The 18,180-nt window shown below is 38.7% G+C and overlaps 2 protein-coding genes across 4 annotated transcripts in view; one reads left to right on the top strand and one right to left on the bottom strand.

The window, feature by feature from the left end:
• Positions 1 to 18,180, top strand: part of Atg16 (Autophagy-related 16) — a 182,374-nt gene that overhangs the window by 19,662 nt on the left and 144,532 nt on the right. The gene's annotated exons all lie outside the window — the stretch shown is intronic.
• The window catches only part of neo (neyo), a 123,492-nt gene that overhangs the window by 9,615 nt on the left and 95,697 nt on the right, over positions 1 to 18,180 (bottom strand). For both annotated transcript variants that reach the window (XM_011304019.1, XM_011304027.1), the window contains one exon: positions 16,113 to 16,314. In XM_011304019.1, coding sequence (XP_011302321.1) covers positions 16,113 to 16,314 — 202 coding nt within the window. The remainder of the gene's footprint in view (positions 1 to 16,112; positions 16,315 to 18,180) is intronic.

The following is an 18,180-nucleotide window of genomic DNA, read 5'->3' as shown; positions in this document are numbered from 1 at the left end:
GGGGGAGGACGGCGGGTGAGAGTGGATGGAAAAAAAAAATTAAGAATTGGAATGGGAAGGGGGAGGGGTGATGGTATGGATGAGGCACGAGGCAGCTGAGGAGGCAGAGGGGAGAAGGGGGGACAGTGGGGAGAGGAACGATGGGAAAGAATTACAAGTCGTTCGCCCCGTTGCATCACGATGAATCTAAAATTATTCGTCTGTACCAAGTGAGCGTGCCGCTTTTTGTTTCTCCTTTCCTCTTTTGGTTGTTTCACGTTTTCTATCACTCAGGTGGATCCGATACCACAATGGAGTAGTTGAATAGACGTCTCGGTATTCCATACCTCGGTCTCGCTCCAATCGACTCAACCCTTCTCATACTTTTCAGTGCTTCTCACATGAAAATTGTTGTTCATCTAACAATTCCGCTATCCAAACTGTTCTCTGGAGATAAACTATTTGTGTGCTACAATAGGGGGATATTAAATTCCGCTCGGAGGATAGGGGCAATGAGAAAAAATGACGGGGATGGGTTTTTTTGGGGGGGGGGGATGGGGTGAGGGGAGGCGCGATTCATTGAAAGTATTTAACGAAGGGCGGCGGGAGGAAGTGGCTGGAGGGGGATTTCAGGGGGAACATGAGAATTATGAAGTAGTAATATGGAGTGATTTTTTTTTTTATTTCTCCCGTCGTGAACTTCTTTTGTGTGGCTTGGAAGAGAAGAGCGCCTGTCGAGGGGATCGAGTTTAAGGCGATTAATGATTGAATTCGATTTGTTCAGGGAATCCGGGAAATGTGGAATGGCTGAGAATAATTGAGTTAGTATTGTTGTTGCTGAAATTTGTGTTCTGTGGAGTGATTTGAGACGAGTGAAATGGAATCTCGTGGATTTTAATATAGCACGTAGAGGTGGATTAATGGCTCAATTGGAGTTTATAAAAAATTCGGGGAATAGTGTAATGAGGGGAATTATGATTTAATCAAGCGGATTTATTCATTCATTTTTGTTTAAATTGTTGTTCTGCTATTGAGAGATTTTATTATGGAATTGTGAGAGGAATGAAGAGTCGGCTGTTGAATCAAACAGATAGAGGTCAATTAACGGTTTAATACGTGTTTGAAAAAATTGTTTAATTGGGAGAAATGATTGAAGCAAGTGGACTTTTCACTGGAATTTTTATTCTGCGTGTCGTGATTTCATTGGAGACGAGTAAAATGAGAACACACGCATCCGAATGAATCCCGAGGTTAATTCACACCTCAATACTCTTTGAAAAATCCAGTAATTGCTGAGGACGATCGAATCATCATGATTTTCACAGCAATTTTAGTTCTGTGTTTCATTGTATCATTGAAAAAGAGTGAAATCAAACCTCACAGAATCCCAATCAGAACATAATCAATGGTACAATATATCGTTTACCGAGAATTCACCAATTGCCCGGATTATTAAAACCAAATCTACTGAACAATATCCACTACCAATAAAAATTGCACTGCAAATTATCGTGTCATCCAAAAAAAGTAATTAATAAAATAAACACGCTGATCTCTCGTTTTTCATTAGGAGTTCATTAATCCGTAAATGGACTCGTGAAACTGGACCTGTTTTTTAAAAAAGGGAAATACTTTGTGAACTTTCCGACGATTATATTTGATTTTGTTGCTATTGAAGTCATCCGAATTAATGATAATAATTACATCATGCCCCCGGAAGATGCTGAGAGGCAAAATGAATTAAACGAAATCTTGACAAGTGGAAACAGGTGCGAAGTGATCAGACACACTTAAGTAGTAACACAAGGTGTTTGTAGAAACACCCTTTAATGATAATAAAAAGCCCCAGAAAATGTATATACGAGTGACGTTATATTCCAGTATATACGGTAGCACACGTGTGACTCGCCGATAAAATCCTATCTATATCTTACTCCTATCTAACTCGTAATTCCTCGGGAGAGTCACCAATGCAACATTATTACCACATGTGTACGACTATTAATACCCCTTGCTATTCACTAATTTGAAAACCCAAGAAAAATAATCCCATAAACAACTCTTAAACCGTGAGAATTCCCGCGTTAAACAACGATTTACGAATTAAATTCTGTTTAATAGAGATGAATGGAAAAAAGGAAAATTCCCACAAAGTGGTAATCTCTCTTGCATTCTCACTGCGGGACTCTGGTGGGGGAATAATAACGCTAAACTCAAAGAGAGTTGTAAACAAATATAATGGAAAATGGAAAAGTTGCGAGAAACGAGTCGATTGTTGTCAGCATTTTTTCTGGATTTAAATTATTCGAGGAATTTTAACGATTGATACTACTATTATTTATATTTCCTATTTTATAATTCATCGAAAAATATCAGGATAATTTTTTGTTCCAGAATTATCTGTTTTATTTAACATGTTTTTTGAGTGCAGGGGAAATTTGCCAGCCGTAAATATTTATTTTCCCACAATAAATATCAGTTATTTTTTTTATTTGCAAAAAATCATGCAGCCATTGAATCGTCACACAATTAATTTCAACCGTGAATTTTTTGATAACTAATAATGGATGGGAAACACAATGCGTCGAGTGACAATGGCCCCGTGAGGGTTGGGAACGATTAATTGAATTTGATGATTTTTTATTCCTGCCCCGTTGCATTCAATTTCAAAATATATTTTGCTGGATTTACTGAGGATCCTCGGAAGAAAGAGGATGAGTCAATGGTGTACCTCGTTTTCAACGAATCGGCGCGGCCAGGCGGAACGCAATTAACGTTTGTCAGGAAAAACGCAGCGACATCACTGGCACGCCGAGGACATGCCGAGGACGCGCCGAGAGTCAACCGGGTTTAAACTTTCCTTATTACGAGGCTGGGTTGAAGGGTGCCCACGCCCTAGTGACTTTAGTTATCGCACCAACCCTAAAACCCTAGCCTATTCCAATGGAACAAATATTCACCCCTCCACTTTGTCATTTCATCGTATTTCGTAGTTTCTCGTTGAATATCGCTTCGCTGATTCATGATGGAATAATTTTCTTCAATGGGCGAAAATTGCGGTGATGGAATCGTGTTATCAAGGCACGAGAACAGGCGAATTATACCGGAAGAAATTCTTTTTAAAAATCTTATACATTTCTGGAGTTTCAGATGAAAATTCAACAATTTTGCAATCTCGGAAATTAATTGAGAATTCAGGATGATAATTCCCTGGATGCCATCAGAAAAGTCAGATTTAATTTAATGTTCAAAAATTGTTATAAATTGTTTTTTAGCAGTAACGGAAAGAGGAAAATGTTCTCAGTTTAAATGTAAATTAATTATGAATTGAATTAGGAATTTATTAATTTCCACAAATATTTGAGTTTTGTTGAAATATCTGGGAATCTATGAGAGTTATTCCCACCAACTTTCAGGGAATAATTGAGCAGAAATTTACCGTTTCTATCGCAAAATTTCTTGAAATTTCAGCGGAGCTATAATATCGATAAAAATTTCCCAGATATCTGAAATTCCAGGCGAACCTTTTCAACAGAGCAGTAACTTTACTGAACGGGTTAACTGCAAGCGGATTTATGACTAGCTCCAGATTCACAAAAAATAAAGAAATCGTTAAATCCGCGGAAAAAAATTTCCCAATCTTATATCTATCCCAATTTTCCCTCTCCGCACGTATAACTCACATCGTACTTTACTCAATTACACTGTGTAATTAGATAAAGTATATTTTATCCGGGTACAGAGAATATATATGAAATATTCAAGAACTCAATAGATTAGAACTGAGAATTTTTTTCCGACATTCAATGTAACAATCTGGTAGGCAAAAATTCCAAATTTAAAATTCTGTGCAATTTCAATAATAATTAACGTCCAGGTGGTTTTTAATCGTCCCGTAAAATTCCAGACTATATTAATAACTCTATTCAAATTTCTCGTTAACATTTCCCAGGATTTTCCGGTGGCCACAATGGCTCGGTAGCGGGAGGATAGAATAATTTTCACCGAACTCGGGGTAAAATTTATCTGGTGAATGTCAGAGAGGGTTAAAACGATAAGTGAAGGATAGACTCGGCTGAATTTATCTGTGTACAGAGCGACAGATTAATGTCCAATTATTTAAGCAGAAGGCACTTTGGCCACTGTGGTCCCTCTGGCTTGACAGTTTGGGGTTTAGTCAAACGTTGATTTACATATTCACGTGGTGAGAGGTTTGTGGTCTTGAGTCCCTTCAACCCTCCCACCCATATCTTGAACGGTTAATACATATGCAGGAGATGACACTGTCAGTACTCCCTAATCGACACAGGATTTTGTACCGAAAATTTGTCTATTTTAGCGCTAACTAAGAGGTTCTGGGATTGGCTTGGTGGCCTTTGGCCTCGAGGAAATATAACTCGGCATATACCTGGAACACCGGGGAATCCGGCCAACATATTTTACCCTGGAGGATCACAGTTGGTCGAACCCAGGGGCCAAAGGCAATCCCAGTATTCTCGTTTGGGTCTCGTGGGTCCACACACCCAGGTATAAACCACTGAAATCCGCCAAATGGAACATGCGAACCGGAGATCCGGACTTTTCGCGCCAACCGCTCTCTACTCCCTCTTTCACCCTTTTTTTCCACCCTTTTTTCACCCTTTCTTTTCACCCCCCGCTTTTGGCCGAGTTTTCCCTCATTTTCTCCGGCTCCAGCAAGATGAGGCTATTTCACGCGATTTATTTTTATCTTAGTTGGGGGTACAGCCAAATGTAATCAGTTTTTTTTTCATGTGGCATATTTCCAATTCCACCATTTCGTTATGAAAATGTTTATGAGGGCCACTGGTATTAATTAGAGGGAGTGATGGATGGGGTTTTGATGTGGGAGATGAAAATTTTTTGGTGGTGATGAGCTGCGGTTGGAAATTGGGGTTTTGGGTTTGTGGCAGAAAAGTTTAGAGGGATTTTGAGATTGACATGAAAAAATCTCGACGAGAAAAATCTAGATGAGGAATTAATTGAAATTTTCGACATCAGTGAGAATTTCAAATCTGAAAATTCTGGAAATTTCACAGCACGCATTGAGTTCTTCGTCATCGGGATAAATTCGTTATAAAAATGGAAAAATTCGAGAAGCAGTTAATCACCACCGAGCGATCTGCGATGGTTTTCCGGGTCGTGAAAAATACGGGAAAATTCTCGAAGGAAAAAAAACGTTAAAACCTGATTTAAAATTCAAAAGAGACATGAATATCCCGCAGTGAGCGTAATACGTGTATGTACAAACAACAATGGATACCGTTTTCGTAGCTAACGTAGAGACCACCGTTGGGCTGGCTAATGCTCGTTATCTCGACGTGTCGACTATCTAATGGTTCGGCTTAATGGCCGAGCCAACGATATATTATATCGTCCAACATTTCTACCCAACGCCCTCTCGTCTCGTAACTGATCGTTCCAGCAGATTCGTTTACATTATTCCAGATTTTACTTGACCCCTTTTTTTTCAAATTTTATGTAAACCAGAGTGAAGGACACAGTGCAGGTGGAAAAATACATTCGCTATTCCCTACATACACGTTCGCAATCTTTACTAAAAACTCTAAAGGTCATCCTTCAGGAGAAAAATATTTTTAGGTGATCATTTTTTGATTGGGGAAAAATGCATGGAAAAATATATACTTGAATCAAGTATATATAATCAAGTAGATTTTTATTCATTTATTCATTCTTTTTTTAGCGGGATAAATTATTTAATTCTTTCTGAATATAACAGAACTCACTGCCAGTAATTTCTCAAAATCACCGAAATTTCGACAAAAAAAATCGATTGAAAACAATTTTTTTCTCCGAACGACAGAATCACTCAAGCAAAATTGCAAAAATGTCCATACGAAAAATATGTATGTCCGTGGAGTCGAGCGGTTATAAAAAAGTGACAGAAAAACGCGTGTGATCCCGTGAAAAAATCGCACTATTCCCAAAGCCTCGACATTTTTTTTCAAATAAAAAAAAGTACCGATGGGGTGTTTGTGGGTATAACGTCGTTTTCAGTTTCCTGTGTGAAATACGAAATTGTCCGAATCGATAGTAATTCTCGACTGGATATTTTTCGTTACCAATGCATTCTAGAGAGCTGTAAAATTTACGCATAAATCAGTCAAGGCAAAAGGGATGGAAGAATAAATGGAAGAGGACGGAAAGCAGAAATTTATCGACATCACCAAGTGCCCTCGAATGTACCTCGAATTGCTTCTCGATTGTACATTTCATTCATGTATTTTCTATCGTTTTCTATTGCATACCATTCGGTTTATGAACTGAAAATTACATTTTCCATACTTCATTCTAGTTACCTCTGTGCATTCGATGTTGAAGGGGAGAAAAGTGGAAATAGTGAAGAGTCAGAAGGGAATAGACAGCATCAGCTAAACTGTCTGGAAAAATGTTAAAAATAACGAACGATCGTAAAAATTCGGATGTTGAGGTGATTTTTTTTTTGGGGAGCTGGCAATATCGACAGAATTCACGTACCATTTTGCTTACAGCGGCAGATAAAAATATCGGTCGTTTGGGAAATGGAAAAAAGTGCCGGTTAATCCGATATCTCTTGCTTTGTCGAGTGATGGCGGTTTTTTTAGCTGTTACGAGTGAGAATTCTTCGAATGGCCGAATACATTTGTTAGTTATGCAGATTTTTCCGTATGGCGGGTCGCGGAAAATTGAGATAGGAAAATAGAAGGGAAATTATTTTTCTCACCCTCTGGTGTTTAGAGTGCATTTCCCAGCGAAATTTACTGGGAAAATAGAAAATTTACATGTCGCATTATTTTTGCGGAAAAGGCTAATAGTTTTCCGAAGAAAAATCGAGTTAGAATTCAATAACGCTCGTTTTTCCGCGACATTTAAATTTGAAAATGAAATGGCATAGTTTTCCTGACATTCCATGAATTTTCCATTTTTCTTCCAAATTTTCCCGCGATCTTAACAGAAAGAGTCTCCAACGCTTTTATCCATCAAGTTTTATTGAGACAAGAAATTATTCACGTGAAGACGTCTTGCGCACTCAGAGTGCGAGTAATGAAAAATAAAATGTCACGAAACTTTTTTTCACCTGACAGAAGAAAATAACTTGCCACTTGACCCGTAGTATAATAATTATAGACCAGAATGAGTTAATAACAATAATTAAATTGCCGAGAATTCAAAACATTTCGATGTTTCTGACAGCTCAAGCAACTGAATCGTAAATTATAACATAAACCATGAAAAGAAAATTCTGAGACCTCTAACCCTTTATTTTCCTTTATGTTTCAGGTAAGTGAGCAACCACGGAAGTTAATTACATCACAACGCCCCTATTATCCCCGGATAATGACCACATAACAAGATTTCTCGAGAAAAAAAAACAAATTAAAAAACATTTAACAACACCTCAACTTTTCACAAGCCCACGAAACCAAAAAAAAAAAAAAAGTAAAGAGGAACGGAAAAAACTGCACACGCCAAAGCGCGGGATGACTAAAAACTTTGCCCCGACGATTACTTGTCGAGTGGCTAGGTTGTAAAAAAAAAGTGCATGGATCAATTACGAAACTTGTACCGAGTCATGAGGTGACTATAACTTTTTTTCGTATTTTTTTTTTGTGGTTAATTTCGTTGCCACCGTAACATCGTACACAGCGGAGTGTGGGATTTTTTTCACATCCAACGAATAGTTCACCAACTATTCAACCCTTTCCCGTGCTTTTTTTTTATCACCCCATTTTTTGCACTCTTTTTATTCCACGGGAATGAGATGATGCGGCATTAAAGGCAGATCCAACCGGCGCTTTGAAAAAAAAAATAAATTGTTGGAATTTTTGTAACGCGAGAAGAGAAATTTCACGCACTTGAGATTCAGGGAGTTCAGGTCGGTTGAATTGTTGGAATTCATTGGTTTCAAAAAGGGATTGTTATTTTGTGGAAATCTGGTTGATTCTCGGGATCGGAATGGAGGAAATGCTTTTGCTCAGTGGAGTTATTAGTGGCGAACGAATTGGGGTGAGACGGGAATTTAAACGGGGATTTTATGCAGAATTTTAGTGTTTTGCTGTTTTGGAAATTTTTTATTCGGCTGAAATGAATTTTTCGCTTCGGGGATTTCATTTTGTATGCGTGTCATGCTCGAGAATATTCAAGACCTACCGCAATACTTTGCGGATGTTTTAGAATTGAGGGGAAATATTTTTTCTGACAAAATATGAAAGAGCCAATGGAATAATTCATTAATTTTTCTGTTGCAAATTGAGAATTTTTGGAAATTATGTTTGACTTCATAAAAATTCATAAATGTTCACAAATTTTGATTTCGGCAGTCGCTGCAACAAAAATGATTTAAATTTTAAATAATTACCATTGATTGGTACATGTTGAAAATTGATTGGAAGTTGATTTAATTTCCCCTATCGGAAGTGGTTTCCACTCTTGAAAATGGGATTAAAACGAATTTTCGTAATTGCCCAATTTTATCCATATTCCATTTGGAAAAAAAATCGGATGGATATACACGGAAAAATTAATTGGAAGTCCATTATCTTTTTACTCTTTTCTCGAACCATTTAATTGCACTCTCAACAGAGTTACAAAAAATTGATCGAGACGCTTACCTAAATGAAGTGAACTTTACATTAAAATTTTGCTTATCATCAAAGCAAAATCCCATTGAATTCTCAGAGTAAATTTTCAAATTTCAAAGTCTATCGAACTATGTCATAATTCGCACCTGAAGGAGTTGGAAAAACTTACTGAAAAGTTTACACGGCGCATTTTGAGATTCTCATTAAATATAACAGAGTATTTCCTCTATCATTAAGAGATCCCTTTGACCAATTACGGATTTTCCTATTACATGGCCTAAGTGCGAGTTACTCGGAGTTGAAGATTTCTACTTGTAAAACGCGGAGATTTTTCATCACAGAAATGAGAAAACGAGGTCGGTTGGCCGTGTGGAGGGTGAAAGAGGGGTTGGAAAATACACTTTCGTGTAAATTAAACAGTTTCCAGGAGGAACTGGGGATATAACCCGTGAAAAAAAAGTGTGTACAGAATTGCATGCATGTTTGTTGGAAAATCTGAGCTTTTTGGATGTTCATGGAAGTGAGGCCACCAAAGGGGATGAAGAGGGTACGAGGGGTTAAAACTGGGGGATGGAATGGAGCTGTGGTACTCGAATTCTTTTCAACGAGTTAACACAAAACGTATAGTAGAATATAGCTGTGGATCTGGGTATCTGCTAGGGGGGGGATAAAAAAAAGAGGGTTGGGGGTAGTGAAACGTGAGAAACAGTTTGCCAACTCGTTGGAGGTAAATTCAAACTCCTGATGCTAGGGTGATTGTAACGGAGAGTTTTCCAAGCCCTCACCATTCTTTCTCATTTCGAAACTTGCCAAAATATTTAGGAGGGAGTATTCATCAGGTTTTTCATCAGGACTGAATGGAAATGCGAGGGGAGAACAATCTTTCAGCTAGATGAATTGACGAATTGATTTGTGGTGAAGGAGTGGAGATGTATAGAAGGAAAAAAATCGAATTATTCCCTTATCAGTTAGATTTCCCTTAAAAGAATCGAGAATCGTTCGAGGGAATTTGTTTTTCGAGATTTATCTCGCTCATTGGTAGAATTTACCATTTTTTTTTCTCAAAACGTATAGAATAGTTTATGGATTAAAAAAGAGTTAAACGAGGAGAGAGAGTTGCTCTGGAGAATTGCACTCATCACTAGTGTTTCTACTGAGAGCAATCGAAACCTCGAGTTTAATTATTCAAGGAGAAATTTCTCACTCCTCGTTTTCCCATTCGAATGATTAAATGAGACCCCTGTGTTTAATGGCAGGAAGTGCATTTTAAAATCCTCCACCATTTATTTTTCCGAGTGAACTTATTAGTTAGTAGTGAAACATTTGAGGGTAGTAAAGCACCATCTAAGCAAAATGTGAGTCTCCCCCCTCCATCCACAACAATTACCGCACATACAAAACTCGGGGGAGGTACGAGTTGTTGTATTTCCGAGTGAGCTAATTGCTCTAAGAGCGCCGTTAGAAGGATTATGTGAGAGCCAAGACACAGTGCACTGGATGCCGTTAATTTTGCGGTACATAAAACCGTCATTTCATTTCTGTACCAATTCCACCTCCCCCTACAAATTATTCGAATTAAAAAAAGAATTGAAGGAAAAATGAGAAAAAAATACACCATCGCTTTATTATTTTTTTGGAATCGAATAATTTCTGATGATTTATTAATTCAATTGATTTTATAAGCGCGGATAGATTAATTTGGAAATTCACAAGTATAAAATATTTCAAGTATATTTTATACCAAATATATACGAAATATATTAAAAATTGGTATATTCATATATTTATTTAAAATTTAACGTCTGTACTTGAATGACGTATTTTTTTTTACGTTCGTTCATTTTGCGGTACATAAAGCTGGCATTCAATTTATATACGAATTCCTCGGTTTACCCTTGGAAACTATTTGAATGAATGAAAAATTATTTCTACCCAAGTCTCTGTTAAATGGTCACCGTAAAACTGAAATGCAGAAATTACGACATTCCACAATAACATGAATTGTTTACGACTGTCTCGTGGTTGGAGACATCCTGGTGGTTCAGTCGCGGTAGAAGATGGTACGGACGATTTTATTAACATACTATATTTTCCAAGGGTGATAAGGGCGCAGATGATTTCAGCCGTGAAATGAGGGAATTAATCGTGGTAAATTCTATATCTTCATTAGTCTCGCGGTTTCGCGGTAATGATACCTCCAGGTTTCGCTCGTTTCGAGGAAATCACTTTGAGCATTGTTTCGGGTGATTGCAATTCCAATTAACTAATTGACCAGTATTATTGACAAAGTTTTAATTAAGATTCATTGGGTGCCAAAAAAGGGAATTGTTAATTCTGAGGGAATCGTTTCCTAGAGTGAAAAAAAAGAAAGAATTATTTCCGGTAATTAAATGTACACCAGCGAGATAAACTTGTTCGAGGGAAGAATTTAAATGAAAATTTTGATACAGTCTTCAGTCAGTCGGGTTATTTTTATGAAATAATATATTTAGCTTATAATATTTTATTAATCTTTTATTGAATGAAATTGAGAGCGAATTAATGCAGATAAATTGGGGAATCCCCTGAAATGAATTTTGTTTACCTCCGATAACGCGAGTGCATCGACATTCTAAAAATTGTAACACCAGAAAAAGCAAGCGCGGTAAAAGTTGCCGGTGTATCATAAACCCTCTAGTGAATGGCGATGACATACAAATTTCCTCATGATACCCCCATACCTCCCGGAAGGCTGTCCTCACCATTTGATCATCACTGAGCCATCTGTCTGGTCAATATAACCATCAAATAGTCAAGCTCATCACCGAACAACCCTCAATGCCATATGCCCATAGGATCCCCCATAAATAATCCCTAATTCCCAGAGTCAACTCCAAAAAAGACCAGAACACTTCATTTAACGACATAACAGCGTCATTGAAGATCCGCATGACGATATCGCCCCATCACCCCATGCCTTTCAGAAAGACGTGATCAGTCTTACGTGTTCTGCAGATACCGATAAAACAGCCCCCGCAGGCCAACTGGACCACAGGGGAAAATTATCGTGTATGAAAAAATTAATAACTTTATTCTCTACTCGAAGTAAATTGACAGAGTACGCGACGTGAATAAATCGTTACACGGAAAGAAAAATACCGGAAAAATTATGGAACTTTCTCGTATTCGTGGGGTGACCCTGGTTTTCGGGAAAAAATACTGTAAGTTCCGTAAAAATTTTCGTAGCGAGCAGGAATTTTTACGAAACTTTCAGGACAATTTTACGGTACCTCCAGTACTTTTTCCCGAAAAGCAAGGTCACCCCACGAATACGCGAAAGTTCCGTAATTTTTCCGGTATTTTTTTCTCCGTGTAGAATGAATGAAAATGGAAGTTAATTTTTCAGATTATCAGAAAAATTTGAAATTCAATGATTTTTTAACACCTAAATCGCATTCACTGTCACCTTCCTGAAAATTAATCGTCAAGTGGTCCTGAAATATATTTTTTCTAACAGTGTACTGCAACAAGCACCTACTTAGGAGCAAACTTGATTCTCTCCTTTTCTCTTTAGTTGTTCAAGCGATATCATGGTAATTTAGCCCAGTCGTTCTTACACCGCCTTGTGTACCTCAGACTCTAACAGAGGAGTAATACGATCGTATACGACCCATGGGGGGAAATAATGCAAATAGTACTTCTCTCTGTGCGCGCACTCGGGTACTTGGAAACAAAGTTGAGTCACGTACGTTCATCACGGGATCTGATATAAACCGTGGATGGAGCCGCGTTTACAGTCTTGGTGTATTATACGCTTTTCTTATGGGGTACGGGGGGTACGCTATGGGGTCTTGTCCATTGGGTACCTGCGTCTGCTGTGATTGGGCAAATTACGAGGGGGTACGTTTTTCCGAGGGGGTGAATCTCAGTGACAACAGCCACACGGAAAAATTCATTTTTTTTAATGCATCACGATAAATAATATATTAATAATATATATTCAATATATATTATATATTTTAAAAATATTTTTGCATTCTGGCATTTTGGGGGATGAAATTGAAAAAATTTTTATTATCATTTGTTGTATAATTGAGAAATGAAATTCTGTCGTGTCTTCATTGAGGAATTATTATTATTAGTAGCATTATTGTTATTGTATTCATCAGGATAATTGAGAATGTGCTCCAGGCACGCTAGAAAGATGTTCTTATCCTCATGTTATGTGCTAGCATTTTATGGAGAGCTTATATGTCAACTAATTAGAACATGAGTGCACCATCTTGCAATAAAGTCAAGTCATCAAATTATATTTTAACAGAACAGTGAATTATTTTTTCATTCGTTAAGTGCGTTATCAATTATTAGTTGTAAAATGAGCGGATGATAGAAACAATTTTTTTTTCTTGAAAGTAGAAAAACGGCAAGATTATAGTTTTCGTTAATTATCTATTGATCTCACAATTGAAATTTCCCCCGAATAATCAATATCAAAAGCAATATCAAAACAAGGAAAAATCCGTCCATTAAGTATCCTCCGAATACAGTTGAAAATTTTTTGGCGCCAATACCTCTCCGCATAATTCACTCTTCCTCTTAAACTTGGCAGAGTTTCAAGTGTACGAACAATGAATTTCGCACTTATAATTGGATGTGCCGTTGTCGCGGACAGTGCTCTTAATGTTAAGTGGCCCTCTGGGTGTAGCTGGAGGGTAGGGGGTAAAAAGCCAGAGCCACTTCCGCGGCCAACTAGCACTCCAACTACATACATTTTCGCCACTTCCCTTTCCGAAGTTTCCGTTATTTTTCTCCGCGCCCCAAAAGAACTTAAAACGAAAAAGAAACGAACAATCCGAGACAAAGGACCACTTGTTTATTTATATTTACGTCCATCTCAGAGCAATTTCTCGATTCACAGCTCCGGGCATGTCCTCCGGTTCCCGAAGCTCGACTATATTGAATTAACGTTCCAAATTTCGATTAAATTCAAAACAGAAAATTTCTGTATAAATCTGACTATAAATTTCATTCCGTAATTCACACCTGCATCAACCCCGGAGCAACCCCTCGACAGCTCCGAGTGTGTCCTCCAACCCCGGAGCACTTGAGATTTAAATCGCGTGATTGAAAACGGCAACTGACGGAGTACCGGTGCAGGATAAAAGCCGTCGGTCGCGGCTTCGAATCTTTTTCCCTCAATTTAATATTTTTTATTTTCTCTATTCCCTCACCGGTATATTGCCCGGGTATAGCGTCCGCTCACGTATCACCTTGGCACACGTAGCTCTTCCCCATGGGCTCGCATGAATCTCGGTGGTTTAAATCTCATCCATACATATGTACGATTACAAATGCCCCAGTGGATTGTTGGCTGACGGGCGGGGTTTTGCACGCACGCATTCGGTACAAGAGATTGCTTGTACAGCGTGTGGCACACCAGTCTGACCAAGGATATGCCAGTGTATGCTGATCATTAGAAAATACAGGGGGAGCTCATTATAACGCCATGCCAACTGTACATACGTCGGTATTTGATGAGTCGGGGGGACGCCCGGAGGATATTGCGGTTTATGGGGGTTTTAATTGATTATGTTAGACTGCTCTGGTGAGGAATGCTTTTGATAGTTAATGCAGATTATGCGTCTGATAAACTGAAGTTTTTTTCCTCTTAATTTTGCCTTAAGCATTGTTTTTTTTATCCGGGAGCGATAACCTCCTCCAACACCGCGTGCACCGATTTATGCAGAACGTGATGCGAAATATAAATAAATAAAAATATTTGCAATATATTTATTTTTCATCAAAATTTTAGAGAATTTTATAACTCAATATAAAATTCATCAGCAATGAAAATTCATTTAGATATGTCCTCGGAATTTCAATTAGGTGTAAATTTAAAAATATACCCCCCAAAATTTGACCTGACTGATGATTTCGTATATATCTTCCAAGAATAAAATAATTCTAAAATATAACTACCCCATATTCTACACATCCTGTTGATATAATCTAAACCACTTAACCGAGAGTACCCTATATTTATCAGAAGCCATATTTTTCATGTGGAAATCCCCAAGCACTAATAGCCTCACAACCCCGGAGAACCTATTTGTAGCGATTTCCATAATCCCCGAAAAATGCATCTACATTGCCCATCCCCTCATCAGCCTCCCAAGATACAATCAGTGTTAACTCTCCCCCTTTTCCCTCTCCAAAAAGGCAGTACCTCCCCCTAATCAATAAACCCAATCTCTCACTCCCTCTTGATTCAAAGGTAAAACATAAAACCGGTAAAAAGCATTTCTTAGACTGAGATAATTTGTTTCTCTCAATCCATCCACCTGTACCCTCTCAACTCCCTCTTTCATCTCAAATTGTATATTCTCCGCTATTTATCCAACCGATTTTAATTAATGAAAAATTAGTCAAGATGGAAAACTCTCCATAAAGAAACTTATCTTCGTAAACTGGCGAAGGAGCAGAGAGTGAAGAGGAGGAAAAAAGAGGAAAAAGGGGGAAAAATGGGAGGGTGGAGGGTGGAGGAGGGTTTGAGGAGATGTAGCGGGATAGATGAAGAAAAGAGTTAAGAGGGGAGGAGAAGTTAAGAGGAGTGAATGTTGGTGGATAGAGGGAAGAGTACTAGCAGCCTTGTCAGGCCACCTTGCACGGAAGAAATACCGTTCCCATAGAATGTTAATGCGATCTTCTCTACGCTCTCGCCCAATCCCCCTCTTTGCCCTCACCTCAACTCCTGTTTACTCCTCCAGCCACTGGCCCGCCACTGGCCCGACACCGGCCCGACACCGGCTTCACGCTCGCACGCACGCATTGTTACGTAATTCCCTTCCTATAACCCCTGTGGTAAACCATAACCCCCTATTATTTACGCTGCTCATCCAAGTCTCTTTATTTTTCTCGTTAACTCCATTTTCATTACGAGTCGACTATTAATTCATTAAATCCATGGGAAAATACATTTGCACTTTTTAAAATTACGCAGTTATAATGTATCAAGACAATCGAAATTATCGAGCAACGAGTTTGATCGAACTCTACGCGTGAAAGGGTAGATGAAAATTTGATGATTTATCTTTTATTTTGAAGTTCTGATTTTGAGCTTTGAAATAAAAAAATAATCATTCAATTTCACTCAACGATTCAATCAATTATATTTTCCGCGTAATATCAATATTTTCTTGGTAAATGATAATAGCTAATTGATCATTAATTTAATGTTTTTCTGAGATATATTCCCTGAAAATATCCCAAGTAATTCCGCAACAATCTAATTAGCAATGGCGCTGATAAATTTTTTATCTCACGGCTGTTATTCCAATAATAGCCCCTGTTTTCTCGATCTCTGCAATTTTAACGATTACGATGCGGTCGCAACAAGAAGTGATTACCCCCATCTGATTAATTCGATAAATCTCGTGGAGATAATAGTTCTAAAAATAAATGGGGGGGAAGGGGGGGGGGCGGTGTTTTTGTCCATTTGAAAGCGGTTGGTGTATAAAAATAAATTTGTCCCGCGTTAAATATAGCTTCACTGACCTGCACAAGAAGTCTCGTTCACCAAGGCAGAGCTCAAGACAGTGTTGACGTGACGAGGCTGTCATACTTCTTTTGGTATGACCCTGAAGACGATGGCCTTGTACCCTGTCGATGCACCACGCTCTCTCGCAGGGTTTAACAGCAAGACAGCTCTTCTGCGCGTAGATCGTGAATACCGGGAATTGAGATTGCGTCAGTGCACCTGGAAGAATTATCCAAATTACCATAAATACCCAATTTATCTCTATAAATCGAAATTAAAGAGGAATTGCATTCCACGCGATACAATAATCGCTATTGAATATTCAGGTAGTTTCAGTGGGAATAACGAATTCACATATCTCTCAGAAGTATTCGGAAATTTGTGTCAAATGAATTTAAAATTAACCGTTGAATTTCGTCAGTTGGTAAAAAAATAGAATAAAAAAAAAACGCATTGTCCCCAGATCAGTGGAATATTCCCAAAAAAAAATTCCTTCCACTACGAACGCGATAAAATTTGTCCCGATTCCTCGACAAAACGACAGAGGAAATCTTCACCAGTGCACACAATCCGTCACGATGAATCGAAGGAATTGTCCAGTTGCGGAGAAGTCACCCGAGAGAATGAATCGATGAGTCTCCGAATCGGTCCATTGCCTCGGCAATCAGAAAAACCTGAAGGTACCTGATACTCTGCCGAAGGGTAAATACGTATTTTCCCGGCGGAAGAGGATTCCAACCAATCGATTCCATCGAACGTGGATCGATTGTGCCTGCCTTAGCATCTTGCAAGTCTAATGCCAACCATCAGTGATTAATCACCCCCTCATTCCACCCCTGCCCCTTATGTTTTGCTATTTTTTTTTTTCTTAATTCTTTTATTCGATTCCATTCACGTTTGAATTCCCTACGATGAGTCGATAAAACCCCAGTAGGTGGTAACGCATCATAGAGATGTATGGGGCACCCAGTGGCAATTGTATTGACGTGAGGAATTTTCAACAACTCATGGGAGGAGAAACCGCCCACATTTACGGAAGCCGTGAGCCCCGTCATCATGACTACGGTAGTCTCCTTCGTCTTTCTTCCATTATCTATTGCCACAATCTCCAACCGAAAGATGACTCCCAACAATTACCCCCAAAGAAAAAAAAATTAACTATAAAAAAGTTGAGGAGAAAACATCTCCCGAAAATTTATCCCTCAAAATAAATTATATCGATTCCTCATCCATTAAAAAAAAATCCCATTTACACCCACTTGAAAAACAATAAGAAATTATATGTAATATTTAAATAAGAACGGAGCTAATTAAACTGCGATCCTAGATTTGATTGAATTAATGCAGCGAAAAATGTCGGGACTACAAAAATCGCGAACCCCCCCATCACCTGAAAATCACAAAACACAAAAACAGATGAAAATATTCAGTCCGATCACGGGTGTGCAAAGCTACTCTAAAATAAATTTTTCCAACTAATTATTCCTTATAAACCCGACATAAACAACCGGGAGGTTTAACAAAAACCAAAGGAGTTTAAAAAAAAATAGCCCATTAAACCGTCCAGATTTCTCGGAAGGTCACGCCTTCCTGGCGGTGGTATCAGTGGACTATTAGTGCTATGGCTCTATGCAAATAGCCCTCGGTGTTTTTTTTTCCAGGGCTGATGGCCGAGCGAAGAAGCGAGAGTATATAGTAAAAAGAAGGAAGAGAAGTTGAATCGAGACAGTGGCGCGACTCGCAGGAGATCCCCCCATAAATTTTCGCTGGGTTAGAAACCGAGTGATATCAAGGCGGGTGTTCGTATGCGCAAGCGACACGTAAGCAAGACCCCTTGGGCAACTTTCTTCAAGCCCCCCTTTGCCCCCTTCGCCCCCCCTTTACCCACGCGTTTGTCCCACTTGCCCCTCTTTGCCCATCCATTTGGCCCTCATTGCCCTACGAAGGGGGCGCCCCTAGTCGCACGTTTTTCGTCGTTTTAACTCGACGTACTGCGCTCTGCGCGATCGATTACCTCGCGGTACCAATTCTCCAACTCGAATTGATCTCTTTTTCACATTTGTATGGTGAGTCTGTACATGTGTT

Source organism: Fopius arisanus, unplaced genomic scaffold (assembly GCF_000806365.1).
Source record: "Fopius arisanus strain USDA-PBARC FA_bdor unplaced genomic scaffold, ASM80636v1 scaffold00002, whole genome shotgun sequence".
Lineage (NCBI taxonomy): Eukaryota > Metazoa > Arthropoda > Insecta > Hymenoptera > Braconidae > Fopius > Fopius arisanus.
The sequence above is the reverse complement of the archived record's forward strand: the minus strand, read 5'-3'. Positions and strand labels throughout refer to the sequence as shown.